Source organism: Daphnia magna, linkage group LG7 (genome assembly GCF_020631705.1).
Source record: "Daphnia magna isolate NIES linkage group LG7, ASM2063170v1.1, whole genome shotgun sequence".
Lineage (NCBI taxonomy): Eukaryota > Metazoa > Arthropoda > Branchiopoda > Diplostraca > Daphniidae > Daphnia > Daphnia magna.
The window spans coordinates 1925048-1945370 of record NC_059188.1 but is presented as its reverse complement, the minus strand read 5'-3'; the positions used below and the strand labels follow the sequence as shown (position 1 = coordinate 1945370).

The following is a 20323-nucleotide window of genomic DNA, read 5'->3' as shown; positions in this document are numbered from 1 at the left end:
TTAAACTCCTAATCTAATTATTGATCCATGATAAAAATCTTTTTCTTTATTTATTTATTTAATTTTTTGATACGGTGAGAAGATGCTGTTCATTCCGGAAGGGGTGAAGGCCCAAGACATCGCATTCGTTATGGGTATAGTCTATATACCGCTTTCCAATTGTTTTTACTCCATTCAATTTTTTCGGTGGTCCGAAGGTGTCATGGGAATGTTATAATTGCTAGGAAGAAATCTGTCCTGCTAACACGGATTCAGTCTACTGACCATGGACATTTACCTTGTCTATAAATTCGGAAGATGGCAACTCAAGGAAGTTCAATGATACAAGCCAAACAAAAATTGTGCAATTCAGGTCCCACGGTTTTAAAGCAAGCGCATCATTTGAGATGTACCGTTTTCATCATGATTAGCTAGATCATTTCTTAAAGGATTTTCTTTAAAATTGAAAATAATATTAAGGCCTTCATATACGTCCGTTGCTATGAAAGAAAATGGCTGGTGGATCTGTCCTTTAACCTAATATACTAACAAAAAAGGAAAGCAATTGTTTTGTGATACGATGGCCGACGAGTATAGGCTACAACGCAGCCGTGTGCATCCGTGTTTCCCGTTATTGGATAAACCAGCAAAACGATGAGAAACAATCATATAATTATATGTTATACACACTTCTGAAGGGAAACAAAAAAATTTTTTTACTGTATTAAACGGAAGACAGATCCCATCAACTTTCGGTTGAAAACCATTTTGCTTTTTCTCTTTCGGCACGTATGTATAGTGTAGGCAGCCGTAACTATAAGGAAATGGCGCAATGGAGTAAACGGCTACGAATTGGAATATAAACTTATTGAATTGATGTACATATGAAAGCCTCCAAACAAATCACTGACTTCTGTTATGATTGATTGGTGCTCACAGCTATATAAAGAACAGGCCTATTGAATTTATACCTTGAATTTAAATGTTATTTTAAAAAACCAGATTTTAAGAAAGCCGCACACGAATGAATGAGGTTTGTCACGTTAAGAGATGGGTATCTAGGCTTGATAAAAAGTTGGACATGCGCGACTAGAAAAGGAAAATCACATTACTTTACAGGGAAAAATAATTCGATTCGTTTCAGCTCTCTCTCGAAATCATTTGCAAAAAGAGGCAAAATAATGAAACGGCGATTGATGGGAACGAGGAAACGCTGATGGGCATGACGAAATCAAAAGCTGCATTCTTTGCAAGCAGATGTTATTATCAGGCGCATTAAGATTTGCAGTTGCTTTAACAAAAAAAAATTCAACCAATAGTTGAAGGGCCCTAAACGGGACAAAAAGGATCAATGGGTTTCGAATGGCGTATAGACTCCCGATGGGTTGTGGGTTGGTTAGGGAGGTGGGCGGAAGAAATAGAGGAAGCTTAAACTCCTTAGCGGTGTGAAACGCAACGACGGGACCTACTTGCTGGCGGTGCAAGAAGGGAAAATGCTCGACCACTAGCCAATAGTAGATTTAGTCTCCGATTGGACTTGACTCTGAACAGTTCAGCTCCTGCAATACTTAAAAAAAAGGAAGAGCTGGTCCGCCAACGTAACTCTTCGAGAGACATCTCCAGCTCAACACTCAAGTCCATTCACCTGGGCTGTAGTATGTTCTGGTACAACTGATTCATCTAGTTGAAACATTTTTCACTAGTTATAGTCAACGTCCTACTGCGGATTAAAACTTGAAAAAAAAAAACAAAAACAAAAACGAAAAGTATAGACAACTTTGAATTCCGGTTGTTCATCTTATTTATTTCGAGACGCGATGCGTGCCCCGGCAATCGTCTGTCTCCTCTTCTTGTTGACGGTAAGAATATTCACCATAATTTACATTTTAAACTTAGTGTATTTTATTTTCAATAGAAAATTGTATGTAATAGTTTTTAATGGATTTTATGCTGTCTGTTTTGGGGCTAATTTAGCGTGACCAATTGCACGCAATAACCAACCAGATGCATTTTTTTATTTTTATTTGAAGGGGGACGGCGAGAAAAATTGGGTCTTGTGTTATGGTGTAGTTGCTTTTTTACCTAACGTGATTCACTGGGTCCAAATATATGTCCGTCAATCCAGCGCCTAAATAACTATAGTTAGACGTAATAACTTCAGGTGTGCCCTCTAGCAGACAAATGTAGGAGGATCCAAAATGGTTATGAATGACCATTTGTTTGAAACGAGAAAATTTAGGCACCGGAAACTGGAAGGAAGTGCTGATTTCTGTCTTTGAAAGTATTACGTAGACTATATAGACCATGATTGACGGTTAAAGTTTTGAAATTTTCAAAGGGATTTTGCTGTTGAGCTTCCGCCACTTCTCGTGGCCTCAAACGTGGGATAATTGATGAAAAGCCTTCGGCTGATTTTTCTCTTTTCAAATTTTACTGTCTATTTAGAGTAAACGATTTCTTGGTTACATAGACTTTGAATTCGATACATGCCACGCATCAATTTTATTGTTTGCGGTTGAGTAGCGTGCGGCAAAAGTCTTGTCATCTCTCATTACCCTTCTTATACGCGTTTGCTGGCCGTATCCTAGTCCGACATCAACAAATGCTAGTATTCAGAGTTCTGTTTCGTTCACTGACAAACCGCACGACGCCATTGAAATTGAGGGCCTCTAATTTTATTTTTCTGTTACGTAACGATGGGCTAAAAGTACTGTAATCTTTCAAAAACAACAAGAGACGCTGCTGTTCTTCCTTCTTACGCTACCAAGTGCAACCGTTCGGAACCGAACGTGTTTTGCCTATACGTGTTGGATTATGAATCTGAAATCTTTCTGGCCGTTTCACACCCTTCTTCCGTAAGCGACAGATTTTCATTAGGCAAATGGTAATTAAAAGCAGGATTTTTCTCCAAAAATTCCCTAGCCCACCCACTTTAAAGCGTCACTTTTCTCCGCGTTTCTTTGGAATTCACAAATAAACTCCGTGGGAATTTGACGAAACCGTTTTCGACAGGAAATATTGTAAACAATCGAATGAATAACAGCCGGCCAATCAAGCGCGATTATAATTCGTTTCATATATAAGAGCTGTTATTTCGTGAATGAGGTTCCGCTTCACACGTTGATAACCTCCTCTGTTCTCGATTGAATTTCAATAGATTTTTTTTTTTCAATCCAGAATAAAACTGAAAACAAAAGAGGCAATGCCTGAATTTGTATAGCTATATATATATAGTTAATGATCAATCCAGTAGACTATAAGGTTCTAGGGAGGTCTATATAATATACCTCAATGACATAACATTTGTGGGATTCGTATACAACGCTGATCGATATGTGGGATGCCAGAATAGTTTTGATGCGTGATCGTTTAGTTAATAACACACCCGTATCTGGAGGAAAACATGCAAAACAAAAGTTTGAGTCTTCAACGTTTAATACAAGTCTTCTTATGTACAGATGAGGAGGAAACAATTACAGTCTGCAAATATAGCGTTGAGGAAGAGGAAAAGATCGTTTTTGCGCAATATATATGGACGATTAAATTCTAATCTATATCTATACCGAAAAAACGTGTAATCGGCTTAGCATTAAATGTTTGCACAACTATAAACACAAGCTGTCGACCGATGTTCATATCTATATACCAACACCGTTCAATTGACTTGGTCTTTGCAGCTTGCAGGCAGATCTTCGGAAGCCACAGCATTTTGTTGTTGTTGTATGAACGATTAGATAATACAAAAAAGTTCTTTTGTCAAAGCCTAAATGTGGCCCTTGGACGCATCCAAGTGGATCAAAACTAACGCTGTCACGCACTTCGTCCACACCATGTGTTCCTCTTGATTTTTTTGTTTTCCTGTTGACTATCGGGAAAGTCACGGCCGCGATCTCGATGGTCCCGTTAATGAACAATGCGAAAGTGCCGCTGTGCGTTACCAAATAGTAAATCATTTCGAAAGATATTGCGCACATGTTCCCCCCTTTTTTTTCCATAGGCGTTTATGATTATTTTGCGTTCTCACCGGAGAAAAGAACATATAAAGAGGTGTGTTTACACCTGTAGGCTACTTCCGTCATCTTTTGTCGTTTAAGGATAGTTTTATATATCGGTAAAGCTGATGCTTTCCATTCTGTCCGCCTTATATCTCCCAATAGACCTAACTGTTTCGTACGGGACATCAATTTATAAGATGTAGGCTAATAATATTTTGGGTCTTGCCTATACAATAGTTTATAGAAGACCATCATTGCGTGTGTATATAGGCCTATTTATAATAAAAGTATAATAGTAGGATACCATCAGGCATATCTTCTTTGATAAAATCACAATGTCGTTCTCATATCAGTTACTGTCTCCCGAATAACAAAAACATGCACTTTATTGAGGAAAACTGTTTTTGCGCTCTATGTTTCCCCCGTCACGCGTGTGAAACGTACCCGCGTGTGGGTGATTTAAACGGCCGGACTGTATACAGCTTGTATATACAAACGGCAGATTACCCATCAGTAGGTCAACCGCCGGTTTTTATCGAATTTTTTTTCTTTCACCTATTTATATTGACTGGGAATATAAAAGGAAAACGACTATCCCACACCTTCTGTCGTCTTTCTCATATACCGTTATCTGGACACATGTTTGCACTATAATTGAATAGACTGTCGAATAGCACCAACACAATATAATGGAAACCACGATAAATAGCCTATAACTTATAGAATCTAAAAGAAAAACACAGCAAGCATCTCGTATATATATATCTATAGATAGAAAAGACGCACTCTAGATCATATTGCGGGCACACACAAATTAAATGTAGAGCACAACGTGCGATTCAATTAACCGTATGACCTGTAGCGTATACATCGACATCAGTTAATAATGTAATCTAATTTATTTAGAGCTCGGCGTTTGGACTGAGGGTGAGCCAGCAGAGCAGCAAGAATCAACATGACGAGAAACTGTCCATCGGAGCATCTTGTCTGGTTAGCTGGGAGTGTTTCAGCATGTGTTGCACACCCTTGCCATCCAACCAAGTGATGCAAGCCGGACAGGTTGCGTCTTGTACGATTCGTGACGATAGCGTCCGCGGCGAAGCTCAATGCATCCAAAGTCCCGATGAATGGGACGAATCGGTTGGGCTGATTGAACGGATTGGCTTAGCCAGCCGACTCCAGCAGCTAAAGACCATCTCGAAGATCAAGAAGAGGATCATCGTCAATAGCAACAGGCTCAGAAATAATGGTAGCATTCTACCTGTAAAGCAATCGAATGGTGGTCGACCATTGCCCGGTGAGCTGGAATATCCCGGTCGACGACCTATTTTCAATCAACCGATCAATGACCCAACGGCAGCTGCACTCCAGACTTGGCAACCGAGCGATGATTTACCGTCTTACAGCAAAGTGTCTTACTTGAGCCTGCAGGAGTCACTGCCGATGATTAAGAAGAAATTCCAGGCATCTTTGAACGCGAGTTTGACCCGAGATGCTACAACCGTTGCGCCCGATGTCGATGCCGAATTCGCAAACACTGATATCGACACTGCTGCCCTGATGGAAGAACTTCTCAGCCTCTCCAACGAAGACAATACTCCGGTCGTCATATCGCCCTTTGGTCCTTCTGACTCGCTAACTACACCAGAGCCGGAATCAAACACGGAAGTCTCCGGACAGACTTCCGATTCGCTGAATACCGTTTCGCCGTTTGATGTATCTTCATTTCCTTTCGTCATCTCATTTTTGGATGACGGAGTCACCAACTTCGATGAAGGAGGTAAGCAACCCCCTAATTTCCAATTTTATTTTATTTTTTTATTGTTTAAATGTATCAGTGATGATTACTCCTGAATTGCTGTAAACGTTAAGGAGCGAACGCCCCTGTTAGGCTAAACGTTTGAATATTTAAACTTTTGCGCCCTTTTATTTTTTTTTTTTGCCATTGATTCCCTCTAGGTCCCTCACACCATTTTTACTGAATCTAGAACTATTTTTTTAACAATCGGTCTCATTAATAACGACGAAAATTTCGGGGGCATGTTTAGTTGAACGGAAATTGCGAAGGGGTTGTCTCGTTGCCTTTTGGTCTCTACACCTTTCATTTTAAAAATTAAAAAAAAAAAAGGCCACAGCTATAGAACCTGTTTCGCACGGGCCGGCCTGATTTCCAGGCGGCAGTAACAACAGCTGATACGTCGCATCAACCAAGAGCCCGTTGAATGGGATATATGTAATATGCACACTCCATAGTTTCAAGAAACCACGTTTTTCTAAATCGAATCGTCTCTAACATGTATTAGCCATACGAGTTAATAACCCACCAGCGAATTCAAAACACTTTTTATTGATGTCACGGAATCGGGTCATATTTCGAATCATAGGAAAATTAGTTCCAGCCAAAAAATAGGCCATCATATTTAACGTTAAACAGTATATTCAGATCATTTATCTGTTATTGGGTATATGTTATACATAATGGGGATATTGCATGAGTAAAAAAAAAAAATCAACAGGAGTGGCGAATATATTCTATTTCGGATTTATATATGAACACGACGTAGGATCTGAAACGGTAGGAACGACAACTGAATTTGATGCCTCATCGATGAGCACTCTCGAAGCTGAGGTTACAACCAGTTCTCAACCGATTAGCAGTGAGCAGGTCACGACGTTGGACGCAGCTAGCTTCTCGACGGAAGCGACGACCCCTTACATCCACAATTCAAGGTACCATCCAGCACTTGGATCCGCTCGGATCGACTCAGATGACGGACGCTCCGACGGATTCTTCCTACACTTTCACGACATTCTTGGTTTCTTCTACAACAGATGTTTTCTCGTCGCCGGCCGACGAAACTAACCCGGTAGATGCGTCGCCTTTACCCGCTCTCTCTACTACTAACCCTATCGATAACATCTCTTTACTCACTGTCTCTACAACTGCACCGTTTAATAATCAGACCACTATACGAGACGAGACGACTACTATTGTAGGACTCGATGGCAATTCGTCTAATGACGAACTGTTTATCAGTTCCACTGTTTCCGACGGCTTGGTTCAAGCCACGACTCTATCACCAGACCAATCGACTACCTCCTCTCAATTAACACTGTCGACTGGAACGACCAGCTCACCTGTACAACTGTCAACTGTAGACACTAGTCAAAATACTGTACAGTTGATGACCACTCCGCAAGAATTATTGGCATTGACGTCAGTTGTTGTGGATGATAGTCAGAGTACGTTGAATGCCATACTTTCCACGACGAGGCCAACCGACCAAACGCTTTCTAGTCAAACCGAAACGGTTGCACTTGCTGGGGATTCGTTGGTATTCCAGTCGACTACGTTGAACGTTAACGGTGAGGTACACGATACAGTGACGGATGCATCTTTCAGCACAGCCAATTCGATAGAGGATGTTGCAACAATTACGTCTAATCAAGAAGAGGAGGAGTCTGGTGTTACTAGTGTCGATTCTGTTTCTAACGTCTTCGCTACTTCAACGGCTTCTACTAATTCGGTCAGTACAGTAGACGGCCAAGAAACAGCTGCTTCTGTGCAAGAAGATTTGATTTTTGAGACACAAGCTCAGCTGTCTATGAGCACAACCAGTGAAACTGAGACTCCAGAGATTACGACCATCGGTAAAGATTCGACAATGTTTTCGAGTTCCACGCCGCCCAGTAGTCAAACCACGATTGGTGGATTAACTGATCCAGAACAGATTTCGACTGAGCAAGGAACAACGTCAACACAGAGCCAGTTAAGCACTTTTGCTCATGAAACGACAAACGAAAGTGACAGGACGACTGTTGCTTCCGATACGACCATTCGCCCTTTAGATGAAACTACGCAGTTCCAGCAAGGCTCATCTACAACGAATCCAGCGACTGTGGAAGTGACAACCGAGAAACCCACCAATCCAACAGATTCGGTAGAAACTGGTTCTACCACAACGGCTGATGACAATAGCCAGACTCAAACGGCATTTGCTTCCGAGACGTCTTTTACGTCTAGCCCAGTTACGACGACGATGCCGGTTGAAGTGACAAACACCCAGGAAGATGTCTTCACGACAGATGTGGAAACCACGTCAAGTACTTCAACAACAACTGAGGACTCTTTCGCAAACCAACCGACCACCGTGACCATTCCAGAGAGTATACTGTCGACGACAACGAAGGAGCAGGTCACGGAGTCCGTCACCCAGTCGGAAGCTATTGGTACTTCCACTTCTGTTGCAGACGAGGAAAAGACCACCACCTTTTCGAGTATCTTTTCGTCAATTCTGAGTACATTTACTACCGATTGGACAACGACAACACCTGACCAGGTAACTGAGGCAGCAACAGTTGTAAACGCAGAAGAGGCTTCAACTACAACGCAAGCTCAAAACGGAGAATCTGATGTCACGACATTGAACACTGCCACCTCAAGCAGTGCGCAGCAAGAATCTTCTACGATTACCAGTGATTCGAACACCGAAACAAGTGTCGGAATTGATACTACGACTTTGAGTGGCCTTAGTTCTTCTACTATTCCAACAACTACTCTGAATGCCGTCAGTATTGCAGACGAGGAAACAACAACCTTTGCTGATGGAGATTTAAATCCTATAACAGAATCCCAGTCCTTCAGTAGCACGCCGATTGCCTTTGAATCTGTTACTTCAGGAAGCCCTACCACCGATGGCGAATCGACGACCTTTTCCAGCGCCAGTAGCCCTACCACAATTGATGGGACATCTACTCAGGGAACAACTGATACAGTTACGCATTTGTCGAGCGAGCAAGAATCCACACCGCCTGGAAGTCAGTCTAGCGCTTTCCAGGAAGAAATAACGACTGTGTTTACAGAAGTTACGCTAGCAGACCAAATTACGACACAAAAGCCGACTCAGACAGAGTTGCCGGAAATAACCACTGAGAAACTAATCCCAGAAACGACTTTTACAACAATAACAGCGAGTGGTCTTCCAGTCACTGAAGGGAGCGTTATTTTAAATCAGAACACGACAGAATCCTCCTTGCTCGTAACAAATCCGACAATTTGTGCCTGAAACAACAATTTCGCAGCACGGAAATTCGGCAACTACGCCTGAAACGGAAATGACGACCCTCCTCCTATCTGCCACAGATAGTTTTGCAACAAGTGGGCCTGCGATCAGTGATGACGCCGCAACCGAGAGTTCCATAACTGAAACGACTACAGATAAACAGGTTGTCACCACAGACTTTGTCACACATTTGGGAACTGTGACAACTGACCTGCCTACTTCATTAGCAGGAGTGGGTCAAAATTCAGGACAATCTGAAGTGGCTGATTCGGATGAAACAACCACGCTGCCAAGCACATTGTCGACTAATCAGAACACGTTGACTTTTGACACCGAATCGACCTTGTCGCCCAGTAATTTTGTTAGTGAAACTACACAGCCTAACACTGATAACATTTCAACTACTATTTCAGATCAAACAGAGGAAAATGAAGTCACAACATTGAGTGGTGTTACTTTAAACGTTACAGAGCCAGAATCCTTTACAACTAATGACGATTCAGTTTCCGTAACAAATGTTGATGAGAGTACTACGGTTTCTATCGACTTTTCTGTATCAACGATACCAGCAGTAACTGCAGATTCCATTAGCACTATAGTCGGAGAAGAAACAAATACGCCCCTTTTTGAAGATTTAAATCCGGTGACAGATTCTCAGTTTCCTACTACTATAAACGTTGAAAATGAATCTATTACTTCTGAAAGTACGACCACTGATTCACCGATTACGTTCAATCCCACAACATCTACTGTTTCGGCTGCAACTTTTGGCCAGGAAACAACTCAAGGAGATACAAATGTATCCACTGAGCAGAATCCTACACCAACAAACACTCAGTCTCCTGCATTCCCTGAAGAGATAACGAGTGAAAATGAGAAAACGACTACTTCGTTGCCCGCCACTTCTACTTTAGCTGGCGAAACTACACAGTTTGAGCAAAAGCCATCTTCGACGACAGAACCAGAATTCGAGTTAACAACTGAAAATCTTCCCAGCTCCACATTGCGTCCAGGTACGGCTAGCACAACAGCAGTGGATCAGGGTGTCGTGACTACTCAGGAGAGTTATACTTCCGAAGATGATAGTACATCAACATCTCAACCTTTTTCAAACTTGATGTCCACGGCGTCATCACCCGATGTAACAACTCCTCAAGAAAACCCTGTAACTGGTACTTTGAATTCTGAAAGCACAGTTAGTACATTACAGGCTTCTGATAGCTCTGCAACAAGTAGACCGACCACTACTGATGAAACCATTTCTGAAGGTTCCACTACTAGGACAACAACAACTGAGGAGCAGATAGCCGTCACAGAAGTAACGACTCAGTCGGAAACTATAAGTATTGATACGTCTACTTCAGTACCAGAGGAAGGCCAAAGTTCAGGGCAATCTGAAGTGTCTGATCAAAGCGAAAGCACTACTTTGTCAAGCATTCTATCATCTATACAAAGTACATTATCTTTCACTACTGATTTACCGTCGTCAACAAGTCAAGAGACCTCTGAAACCGTACCGGAAAACACGAGTGAGATTTCGACAACAACTTCTGCTCAAAGTGAAGATTCTCAGGTCACAACCCTAAGTAGTACGACTGTAATTGTTACGGAGCCGCATTTTCCAACTACTATCGAGCCAATTTCCGAAACAACCACTGATATTGGTACAACAATTACTGATTCCTTTACTACACAAACAACTCGAGCAACCACTTCTGGAGGTCAAGAAACAACTGTCTCTGTCCAGGAAGATGTAACTGAATTCCAGTCTTCCGCTGCTACACTAACTTTCAGCGAAACTGCAACAGAGGTCAGCACCACCAGCGAATCGACGACTTCCTTTAGTTCCACACCATTCACTAGTCCGTCAACGACTAGTGGGTTACCTAGTCAGGAAACTACTTTAGGAATTGTGACGACCTTGTCGAGTGAGCAAATACCTACATCGACAGAAAGCCCTGTTACGCAAGATGTGACGAATGAAAGTGAAACGACTGTTTTCTCATCCACCTCCTCAGTTTTAGAACAAGAAACGACAGCATTTGAACAACAGCTTTCTACGATAGAAGTACCAGTATCTGAAACAACAACAGAGAAGCTCAAAGACCCAACAGAGGCACCAGAAACATCTTTTACAACGACGGTTGATGATAAGAAGACGACCACTGAAGAGAGTTTTCTTTCCGAACAAACCACAACATCGTCTAAGCCTGTGATCAACACAGAATTCACCACGTTTTCACCTGAAATTACAAGCGTGCATCAGGACAACGTACCGACTGATTCTTTAGATTCCGAAGGCACTCCGACTACGCAGACTACTGATGATTCTACATCAACTAAACCGTCAACAAGCGATGCAACCGTTTCCGACGGTACCACTACTGCGGAAACAACTACCCCTGAACCGCTAACCGAAGAAAACTTCACAGCAGTTGAGTCGGATGTTACGACAGTTACTTCAACTTCGGAAACGGAAGGTGATAAGACTACAGAACAAACAGAAGTGTCTGAACAGAGCGGCACAACCACTTTATCGAGCATTTTGTCATCGATTCAAACCACATTGTCGTTCACTACCTGGCCCTCAACACCGGTGGACGAGACTACGCAGAATCCACTTAACAATACCGAAGGTGTCTCGACTACTATTGAACAGCAGGCTGATGAAGTTGAGGCTACAACATTGACCAGTGTCACTCAAAGTGCTACGGAACTTAGTAATCCAAGTGCTACCAGTTCAATTTCTGAAAACACCGATATCGGGACAACAGCTGGTTCCGGTACTTTGGACGGTCAAGGAACAACCCCTTTGGCGCAGGAAGATTCAAATCATTTAACAGAGTCTCAGTCGCCAGTTGATACAACCGTTGGAAATGAGATTGTAACTCCAGAAAACACCGGTACGGAAACAACGACTTCTTTCAGTAGCCTGCCATCTAGCAGTCCGACAACGACCGATGTATTGTCTAGTCAAGAAACGACTTCAGCAGAGCAGCAATCCACGTTAATAGAAAATCTGTCAAGCGTTGGGACACAAGATGTGGCGACTGAAAGCACAACTGTTTTTTCGGTAGTGACGGCAAGTTCAGAAAACGGCACTACACCATTTGAGCAAACTCCCTTTCAGACGGAAGTACCAACATTCGGAATAACGACTGAAAATGTAACCCCACCCACGGCTCAAGAAATGACATCTTTTACACCAACAGTAAATGATGATGCCACGACCACTCAAGGAAGTTCCACAGCCGAACAAGAACCATCGTCGACGTTTGAGTCGCTGACAACGTCTTCACCTGAGAATACGAGCCCGCCGAAGGAAACTCCTGCAACTGATTCTCAGGATTCTGTTAATACCATCAGTACATCACAAGCTACGGAAGGCTCCGTTACAGTTAGGCCAACCGTTAGCGATGCAACTACTTCCGAGGATTTCACAATGGTGTCAACGACTATGGAACCGAGTCTCGTCACAAATTCTGAACAGTCCGGAAGTAACAAGTAGCGATTCTTCCGCGCCAACCACAGAGGACGACCACAGTTCAGGCCAGACCGAAGTGACTGATCAAAGTGAAACCACACTATCAAGCATTTTGTCGTCGATTCAGAGCACTTTGTTCTCTACAAGTGGGTCACCATCGTCAGCAAATGACCAGACGACCGAAATCGTACCGACTAGTACCGACAAGGTTCCAACCACTGCTGTGTCACAAACGGAAGAGCTTCACGTCACGACAATGAGTGAAACTATCACAAGTGGCACAGAACTGGCGATTTCCACAACAAATGCAGATGCTGGGACAACAACTCAAAATGTTTTTACCATTCCAACTATCCCCACAACAACTGCTAGTTCTGTTAGTGTTACAACTAGCCAAGACACAACCATTGCTGTTGAGGAAGATTTGAGTCTTGGAACAACATCTCATTCTACTAGTAGCCCAACAACTGCTGGTGAATCCGTAACTTCAGAAGGCACAAGCATTGATATTGAGTCGACCAGTGTTATTAGCTCCACCGAAGCCAGTAGTCCGTCAACAACGGAGGGGCCATCTAGTCAGGAAACAACTCAAGATATCACGACCATATCGACGGAGCAGAAACCTTCAACAACAGACAGCCAGTCTAGCGGCCACGCCGAAGAGATGACGACTGTTTCATTTGCTACGACCTCTGTGATAGCGCAAGAAAGTACTCAGTTTGAGCAAGAACAATTTCAAACTGACGTACCAGTATTTGAAACTACAACAGGGGCAATCAAAGATCAAACAGAATCGCTGGTAACGGATACAGTCACGACCGTAGATAGTGACGACGCCATCACTCAAAGCTTCACTACTTCTGAACATGACACAATATCAACAACGATTCTTCCGATAGGTCCAGTCTCGACCACGTTTTCGCCTGTAACAAGCCCTCAGCAGGAGAACTTAGTAAATGACACCGTCGGTTTGGAAACGACGATGGACATTCAACAGGTTACCGATGGTACTGTAACAAGTAGACCAACTAGTGGAGACATGGTTAGTGAAAGCTCCGGTGTTTCCGTATCGACAACTGAACCACAAACTACTGAATTTGCAACACAGTCGGAAGCTGCAACTACTGAAGCTTCTTCGATCGGCGAGCATCAAACTTCGACACTATCCCAATCGTCTGATCAAAATGAAGAAACTACGTTGTCTAGCATTTTTTCGACAATTCATAGCACATTGTCTTTCGCAACTGGTTGGACAACACCAGCCAGTGAGTCGACAACCGAAACGACTGACATTGTAACGCAACCACACCCAACAACACTGGCCAGTGTCACTTTGAGTAATGTGGAACAAGTTTCTACTTCAACTCCTGATGAATCGATTTCTGAAACAAGTCCTGATGTTGGCACGACAGCTTCCAGCCTCGTTACCTCAACTACTCTAATTGATTCAACTGACTCCGTTAGTACAACAGCTGGTCAAGAAACATCTCCGTCGTTTCCGGAAGATGTGAGTCCTGGAACAGAACAACAGTCCTCAGTTGTCACAACTTTTCCCAGTGAGTCCGCAAGTTCAGAATCCTCTACTATTGGGAGTGAGGCGACCATGTTTTTCAGTTCTACATCACCCACTGTCCCGACAACAACTAGTGGATCACCAATCCAGGAAACAACTTTCGATGGTGTGACGCACATGTCGAGCGTTATTTCTGAAGGAACTACAAACGGAGGTGACACTACTACTGCTTCGTCGGTCTTGATCTCTACAGTAGGACAAGAAACCACACAATTTGAACAGAAGCCTCAGCAGACGGAATCACCAACAGTGGAAGGATCAACTGAAAAGTCTACCAATCCAACAGAATCGGTGGAGACATCATTTACTACAACGGTTGATAGCAATGTCCCAGTCACTCAAGAGAGTTTCACGTCTGACTTAAGCACACCTTTGTCATCCGAGTCCTCAACAGACCCGATGACAACGACATCTTTACCTGATCTAACCAGCCCTTCACATGGAAATGAGATCGATTCTCTTGCTACGGAAAGTACGATCAGTACATTACAAGCTACCAGTGGTTTGGGTACAGCTACCCCTACTATTAGTGAAGAAACTACTTCTCAGAGTTCCACTTTGGCTTCAACTACAACTGAGCAACAGACGACCGTTACAGAAGTAGTCACGGAATCTGAAGTCATAAGTACTAGTGGTTCTACGTCAGTGACGGAGAGTGATCAAACTTCAGGATCCAAACCGTCCGCTCCAAGCGAAACGACCACCTTGTCAAGCTTGTTATCGTCGATACAAAGCACGTTGTTCAGTACTGAATGGACGTCATCAACAGAGGAGCAAACCAGCGAAAGTACAACGATCAATGCTGGCCAAACTTTATCTACTGCTGAAGCTCACACAGAAGAATCTCAGACCGCAACATCGAGTGTCGCTCCTGTGAATGTCCCAGACACAGAGGATATAGCAACCACTGAAGGAAGTACTGACATTGGTAGCACGATTTCTACCGTGTTAGCTTCGTCTACCACTCCAGCGCCTGCTTCTAGTCCGTCCAGTGCCACAGATGGTCAGGAAATAACAACTGCTGCACAGGAAGATGTGAATCTTTTGACGGAAACTCAGCCTCCCACTGCTACCACGACCCCCAGCGAAACTGTTACTTCCGGAAGCACAAACGTTGAAACAGAATCGACAATTTCTTTCGGTTCCACGCAATTTTCCAATCCGACGACGACTTTTGGTTCAACGAGTCAAGAAACTACTTTGGTAGATGTGACGACATTGTCGAGTGTGCAGGAATCCACATCGACCGAAAGTTATTTTAGCGCTTCGACTGAAGATGGGGGAAGTACCACCACATCGACTTTTACCTCATCAACATTCGAGGTGATAACCGAACTATCCACAGATCCCACTGAATCGGTGGAGACATCGGCTACCACGATGGTGGATAACAATGTCCCAAGTACTCAAGAAAGCTTCACATCTGACGTAAATACACCGTCATCATCCGAGCCGTTGACAGACTCGCATGTAACAACGTCTTCGCCTGAGACAACATTTTTTCCAGAGGAGAATGGAGCAACTGGTTCTTCAGATTCGGAAAGCACGATCAGTACGTTGCAGACTACTAGTAGTTCGGCAACTAGTAGTCCGACCATTACTGAAACAACAGTTTCCGAAAGTCCTACGTCTGCGCCAACAACAACTGAAGAACAGTTGTCAGTCACAGAAGCAACTACTCAGACGGATGGAATAATTACTGGAACGTCTACATCAGCGCCAGGGAATGAACAAAGTACAGGAACACTTGAAGTGTCTGATCAAAGTGAAACGACCACATTGTCAAGCGTGTTATCATCGATACAGAGCACATTGTTTAGTACTGAATGGGCATCGTCAACAGAGGAGCAATCCAGTGAAAGTACGACGATAAATGCTGACCAGATTACATCTACTACTGAAGCTCACACAGAAGAATTTCAGACCGCAACATCGAGTATCGATCCTGTGAATGTTACAGACACAGAGGATTTAGCAACCACTGATGCAAGTACTGACGATGGTAACACAATTTCCACTGTGTTAGCTTCTTCTACTACTCAGACGGCCGCTTCTAGTCCGCCCAGTACTACAGATGGTCAGGAAACAACGACTGCTGCACAGGAAGATGTGAATCTTTCGACGGATTCCCAGCCTTCCTCTGCTACCACGACTCCAAGCGAAGCTGCTACTTCCGGAAGCACAAACGTTGAAACAGAATCGACAATTTCTTTCGGTTCCACGCAATTTTCCAATCCGACGACGACTGTTGGTTCATCGACTCAAGAAACTACTTTGGTGGATGTGACGACATTGTCAAGTGTGCAGGAATCCACATCGACTGAAAGTCATTTTAGCGCTTCGACTGAAGATGGGAGCAGTCCCATTATAACGACTTCTACCTCATTAACATCCGAGGTGATAACCGAACTATCAACTGATCCCACTGAATCGATGGAGACATCGGCTACCACGATGGTGGATAACAATGTCCCAAGTACTCAAGAAAGCTTTACATCTGACGTAAATACACCGTCATCATCCGAGCCGTTGACAGACTCGCAAGTAACAACGTCTTCGCCTGAGACAACAATTATTCCAGAGGAACATGGAACAGCTGGTTTTTCAGATTCCGAAAGCCCAATCAGTACGTTGCAAACTACTGGTAGTTCGGCAACTAGTAGTCCGACCATTACTGAAACAACAGTTTCCGAAAGTCCTACGTCTGCGCCAACAACAACTGAAGAACAGTTGTCAGTCACAGAAGCAACCACTCAGTCGGATGGAATAACTTCTGGAACGTTTACATCAGCGCCAGGGGATGGTCAAAGTACAGGACCATTTGAAGTGTCTGATCAAAGCGAAACGACCACCTTGTCAAGTATTTTTTCCGCCATTCAAAGCACGTTGTCGTTCACTACTGGTTGGGCGTCGTCAGTAACCGAACAGACTACAGGAACCATGCCGGCCAACGCTAATGATGTTTCGACTACCGTTTCTGCCCAAACTGAAGAATCGCAGATCACAACACTAAGTGGTACGACCGAAAGTGTCACGGAGCCACATTTTTCAACTACTATTGAGCCAATTTCCGAAACAACCGCTGATAGTGGTACAACGGCTTCTGATATCTTTACTGCGCAAACAACTCGAGCAACCACCACTGGAGGTCAAGAAACAACTACCTCTGCCCAAGAAGATGTAACACAATCTCAGTCATCTACTGGCACAGCCTCTTCCAGCGAAACTGTAACAGACGTCACCCTTGACAGCGAGACGACGACTTCCTTCAGTTCCACATCTTTCGCTAGTCCGTCAACGACTGAAATACCACCAAGTCAAGAAACTACTTTAGGTCTGACGACCACGTTAAACGAGGCTACATCGACAGAAAATCAATTTAGTGCCATTGGTGGTGAAACGACAGTTGAAAGCGTAGAGTCTACCGTTTCTTCTGTATTAGCCACTACCTTACCGGCATTCGAAGTAACAACCGAAAAGCCTTCAAGTTCTACCGAATCGGTGCTCACCACAATGGGAGACGAAGGAGTTTCCACCAATCAAGGCAGCTCTACCATTCATGAAGATACGTCATCAACATCCAAACCGCCCATCAGCTCGACAGAGACGACACCGTTGCCTGAAACAACAACGATTCAACAGGACAATACAGCAGCTGGATCTGTAAATCCGGAGGACAGCACGGACAGTACTTTGCTGGTTACTGACAGCTCTGCAACGAGCAGACCGACCACTGTTAGTGATGTAACTACATTAGCAAATACTGAAGCGACAACTGAAAAACAAGATACCGTCACAGGGCAAGCCACAGAGTCGGAAGTTTTTACTGCTGGAACCCCTTCCACAATGGTAGAAGATGGGCAAACTTCAGAGGAATCTGGAGTATCTAACCAAAGTGAAATGACTACTTTATCGTCCATTCAGGACACGTCTTTCACTACTGCATGGTTGTCGTCAACAAGTGAACAGGTTAGCGAAAGTACAACGACCAGCGTTAACGAGTTACCTTCTACTATTGAAACACAGACTGAAGAATCCCAATCGACATTTGCTTCTTCTACTTCAAATGTAGTGGATCTCGATCATTTAACAACCATTGAACCATTATCTGAGACAACTACTGACGCTACCTCTTCCAGTATTGTTACTCTCTCTGAAACACTGTTAACAACCAGCGCTGGAGATGTTCAGGAAACAACCACTTCAGCCCAAGAAGATGTAACTCTTTCGACACAATCTCAATCCTCGTCGAGCCCAACGGCTGTCAGCGAATCAGTCACTACTGGAAGCACAAATCTGGAGAGCGAATCAACGACATCTTTCACTTCCCCGCCAGCCACTGCTCCGACAAGTCAGGCAACAACCTTAGGCGATGTTACGCAAATGCCGAGTGAGCCGGAATCCACGTCGACGGAAAGCCAGTCGACCATTGTGAGTGACGAAGTGTCTACTGTTAGTGAGACTACGATTCCTGCGGCCTTTACCACCACGATAGAACCCGTTACTACGCAGGAAGAAAGTCAGTCTCAAACGGAAACAAGTGAACTCCAAACGACGACAGAGAAATTCACAAGTCCAACTGAACTTCCTCACACGGGTTTTCCCACTACTGTAGATCCCATCAGTGAGGATACCTCAACGGTTAAACCCTTAACAAACGCACCGACGACGTCGTTGCCTGAAATAACGAACACACCACAGGAAAACGTTGCAACTGATTCTCTATCCTCGGAGAGCACAATGAATACTGATGCCTCTGTAACAAGCAGACCAACTCCTGAAGGCGAAACCCTCACAGAGAGCTTTGTTGCTATGACGACGACAACGGAGAACCAGTTTACTGGCACCGATTCACAGTCAGAAGTTGGCACTACCTCAGTAACGGACGGTGCTCAGAGCACGCCACAAGTCGAAGTATCTGAGGAAACTGAAGCAACTACTTTGTCGTCAATTTTTTCGTCGATTCAGAGCACATTGTCTTTCACTACTGGCTGGCCATCGTCAACGGGTGAGCAGGTTACTGAACCCACGCTTACTAACATTGATGAAGTAACAGAATCATCCTCGTCTATTGGCACATCAGTTACCAGTGAAGCTTTTACAGACACCACGTTCGCTGACCACCAATCGACGTTTTCATTCACAACCATTCCTGAAACAAGTAGTTCGACCACGTCTGATGCGGCAACAAGCCAGTTACCAAGCGATCAAGTAACAACTGAGAAAGAAGCCAACTTTGAAACGACTACTACATTTCTTGTTACAAACACTGATGGGGGTTTAACGACATTTAGCGAACTTGGTGTAGCCAGCACGACGCTTGGCTCATCTGAAACACAACCACCGTTGACCACAACTGAAAAAACCTCAGAATCCACCACAATGGGGGAGACGGAGCAATTCTCTTCAACATCAGCTACTCAAAGTGTGCCCGCCGAAAATGTGCCTAGTACCACAGAGGCTCAATCTCAACAAACAGATGGTTTTCTGGGGAGTACTGAAGCCCTTGTCAGCAGTGAAAGCTCTTCCATTGCTACTGCCATACCCGAAGTTATCGCCTCGACAACTGATTCAGGAAGCATTGTGGCTACTCTGACTTCGGATATGTCAACGGATTTTCTCGATTCGGATTCGCACATTTCCAGCCTTCCAGTTTCCCAATCTACAACAGAATCACCAACTAGTACAACAGTTCCCACTTCGAGTGATTCTTCCAGTCTCGATAACCTTGAAGTGTCGACACAATCTGTTGGTACGACTTTTGTCGAAGATCAATCAACAACTATCATTTTGAACACGTCAACTCTGACACCTCTGGAGCAAACCACATTGGAACCTACTGGCTCAACAGCAATTCCGTTTGAATCCTCAACGCCGTTTTCTCAATTTGAAACTGACGAAAGTAGCCCAGCTGAAACAATTGCCATTATCACTTCGACAACAGAAATATCGTCACCGACTGATCAATCGGCAACGACAGTTAAAATTCCGTCTGACGGTACAACCGCCGATTTTTTCATTAGCGAAACAACTGGTGAGCATGGGGGCACTACAATAACTGACAGTTCTGTTCTAACAAGCCAGACTACAGACGGTTTTTCCACTTCCGTAACCTTTGCTGAGCAAACACTATCTTCCACAACTTTTGCACCGGTGTCGCAGGAAAATGTTGTGACAACACCTACGGCACTTCCGTCTTTTCCTTCAACAGCAAAAGAAGAAATGGAAA

At 43.9% G+C, this 20323-nt stretch overlaps 4 protein-coding genes across 4 annotated transcripts in view; all 4 read left to right on the top strand.

Moving 5' to 3' along the window:
- The first annotated feature begins 1486 nt into the window (after window positions 1–1486).
- On the top strand, window positions 1487–6982 carry LOC123474424. Its single transcript, XM_045176576.1, has 4 exons — window positions 1487–1838; window positions 4881–5754; window positions 6539–6704; window positions 6807–6982. Exons 1-4 carry the CDS (start codon window positions 1797–1799, stop codon window positions 6835–6837), a joined length of 1113 nt encoding a protein of 370 aa, XP_045032511.1. The 5' UTR covers window positions 1487–1796; the 3' UTR covers window positions 6838–6982.
- Window positions 6874–9161, top strand: LOC123474423 (mucin-5AC-like). Its single transcript, XM_045176574.1, has one exon. The coding sequence runs from the start codon at window positions 7160–7162 to the stop codon at window positions 9038–9040; it is 1881 nt and encodes a 626-aa protein (XP_045032509.1). The 5' UTR covers window positions 6874–7159; the 3' UTR covers window positions 9041–9161.
- On the top strand, window positions 9090–12451 carry LOC123474148 (mucin-22-like). The gene is made up of 2 exons (XM_045176040.1): window positions 9090–12389; window positions 12440–12451. The coding sequence occupies exons 1-2, from the start codon at window positions 9090–9092 to the stop codon at window positions 12449–12451; spliced, it is 3312 nt and encodes a 1103-aa protein (XP_045031975.1).
- LOC116927838 (serine-rich adhesin for platelets) overlaps window positions 12329–20323 on the top strand; it is a 22900-nt gene continuing 14905 nt past the window's right edge. Inside the window, 1 exon segment of the mRNA XM_045176573.1 lies at window positions 12329–20128. Coding sequence (XP_045032508.1) covers window positions 12454–20128 — 7675 coding nt within the window. The 5' untranslated portion in view covers window positions 12329–12453.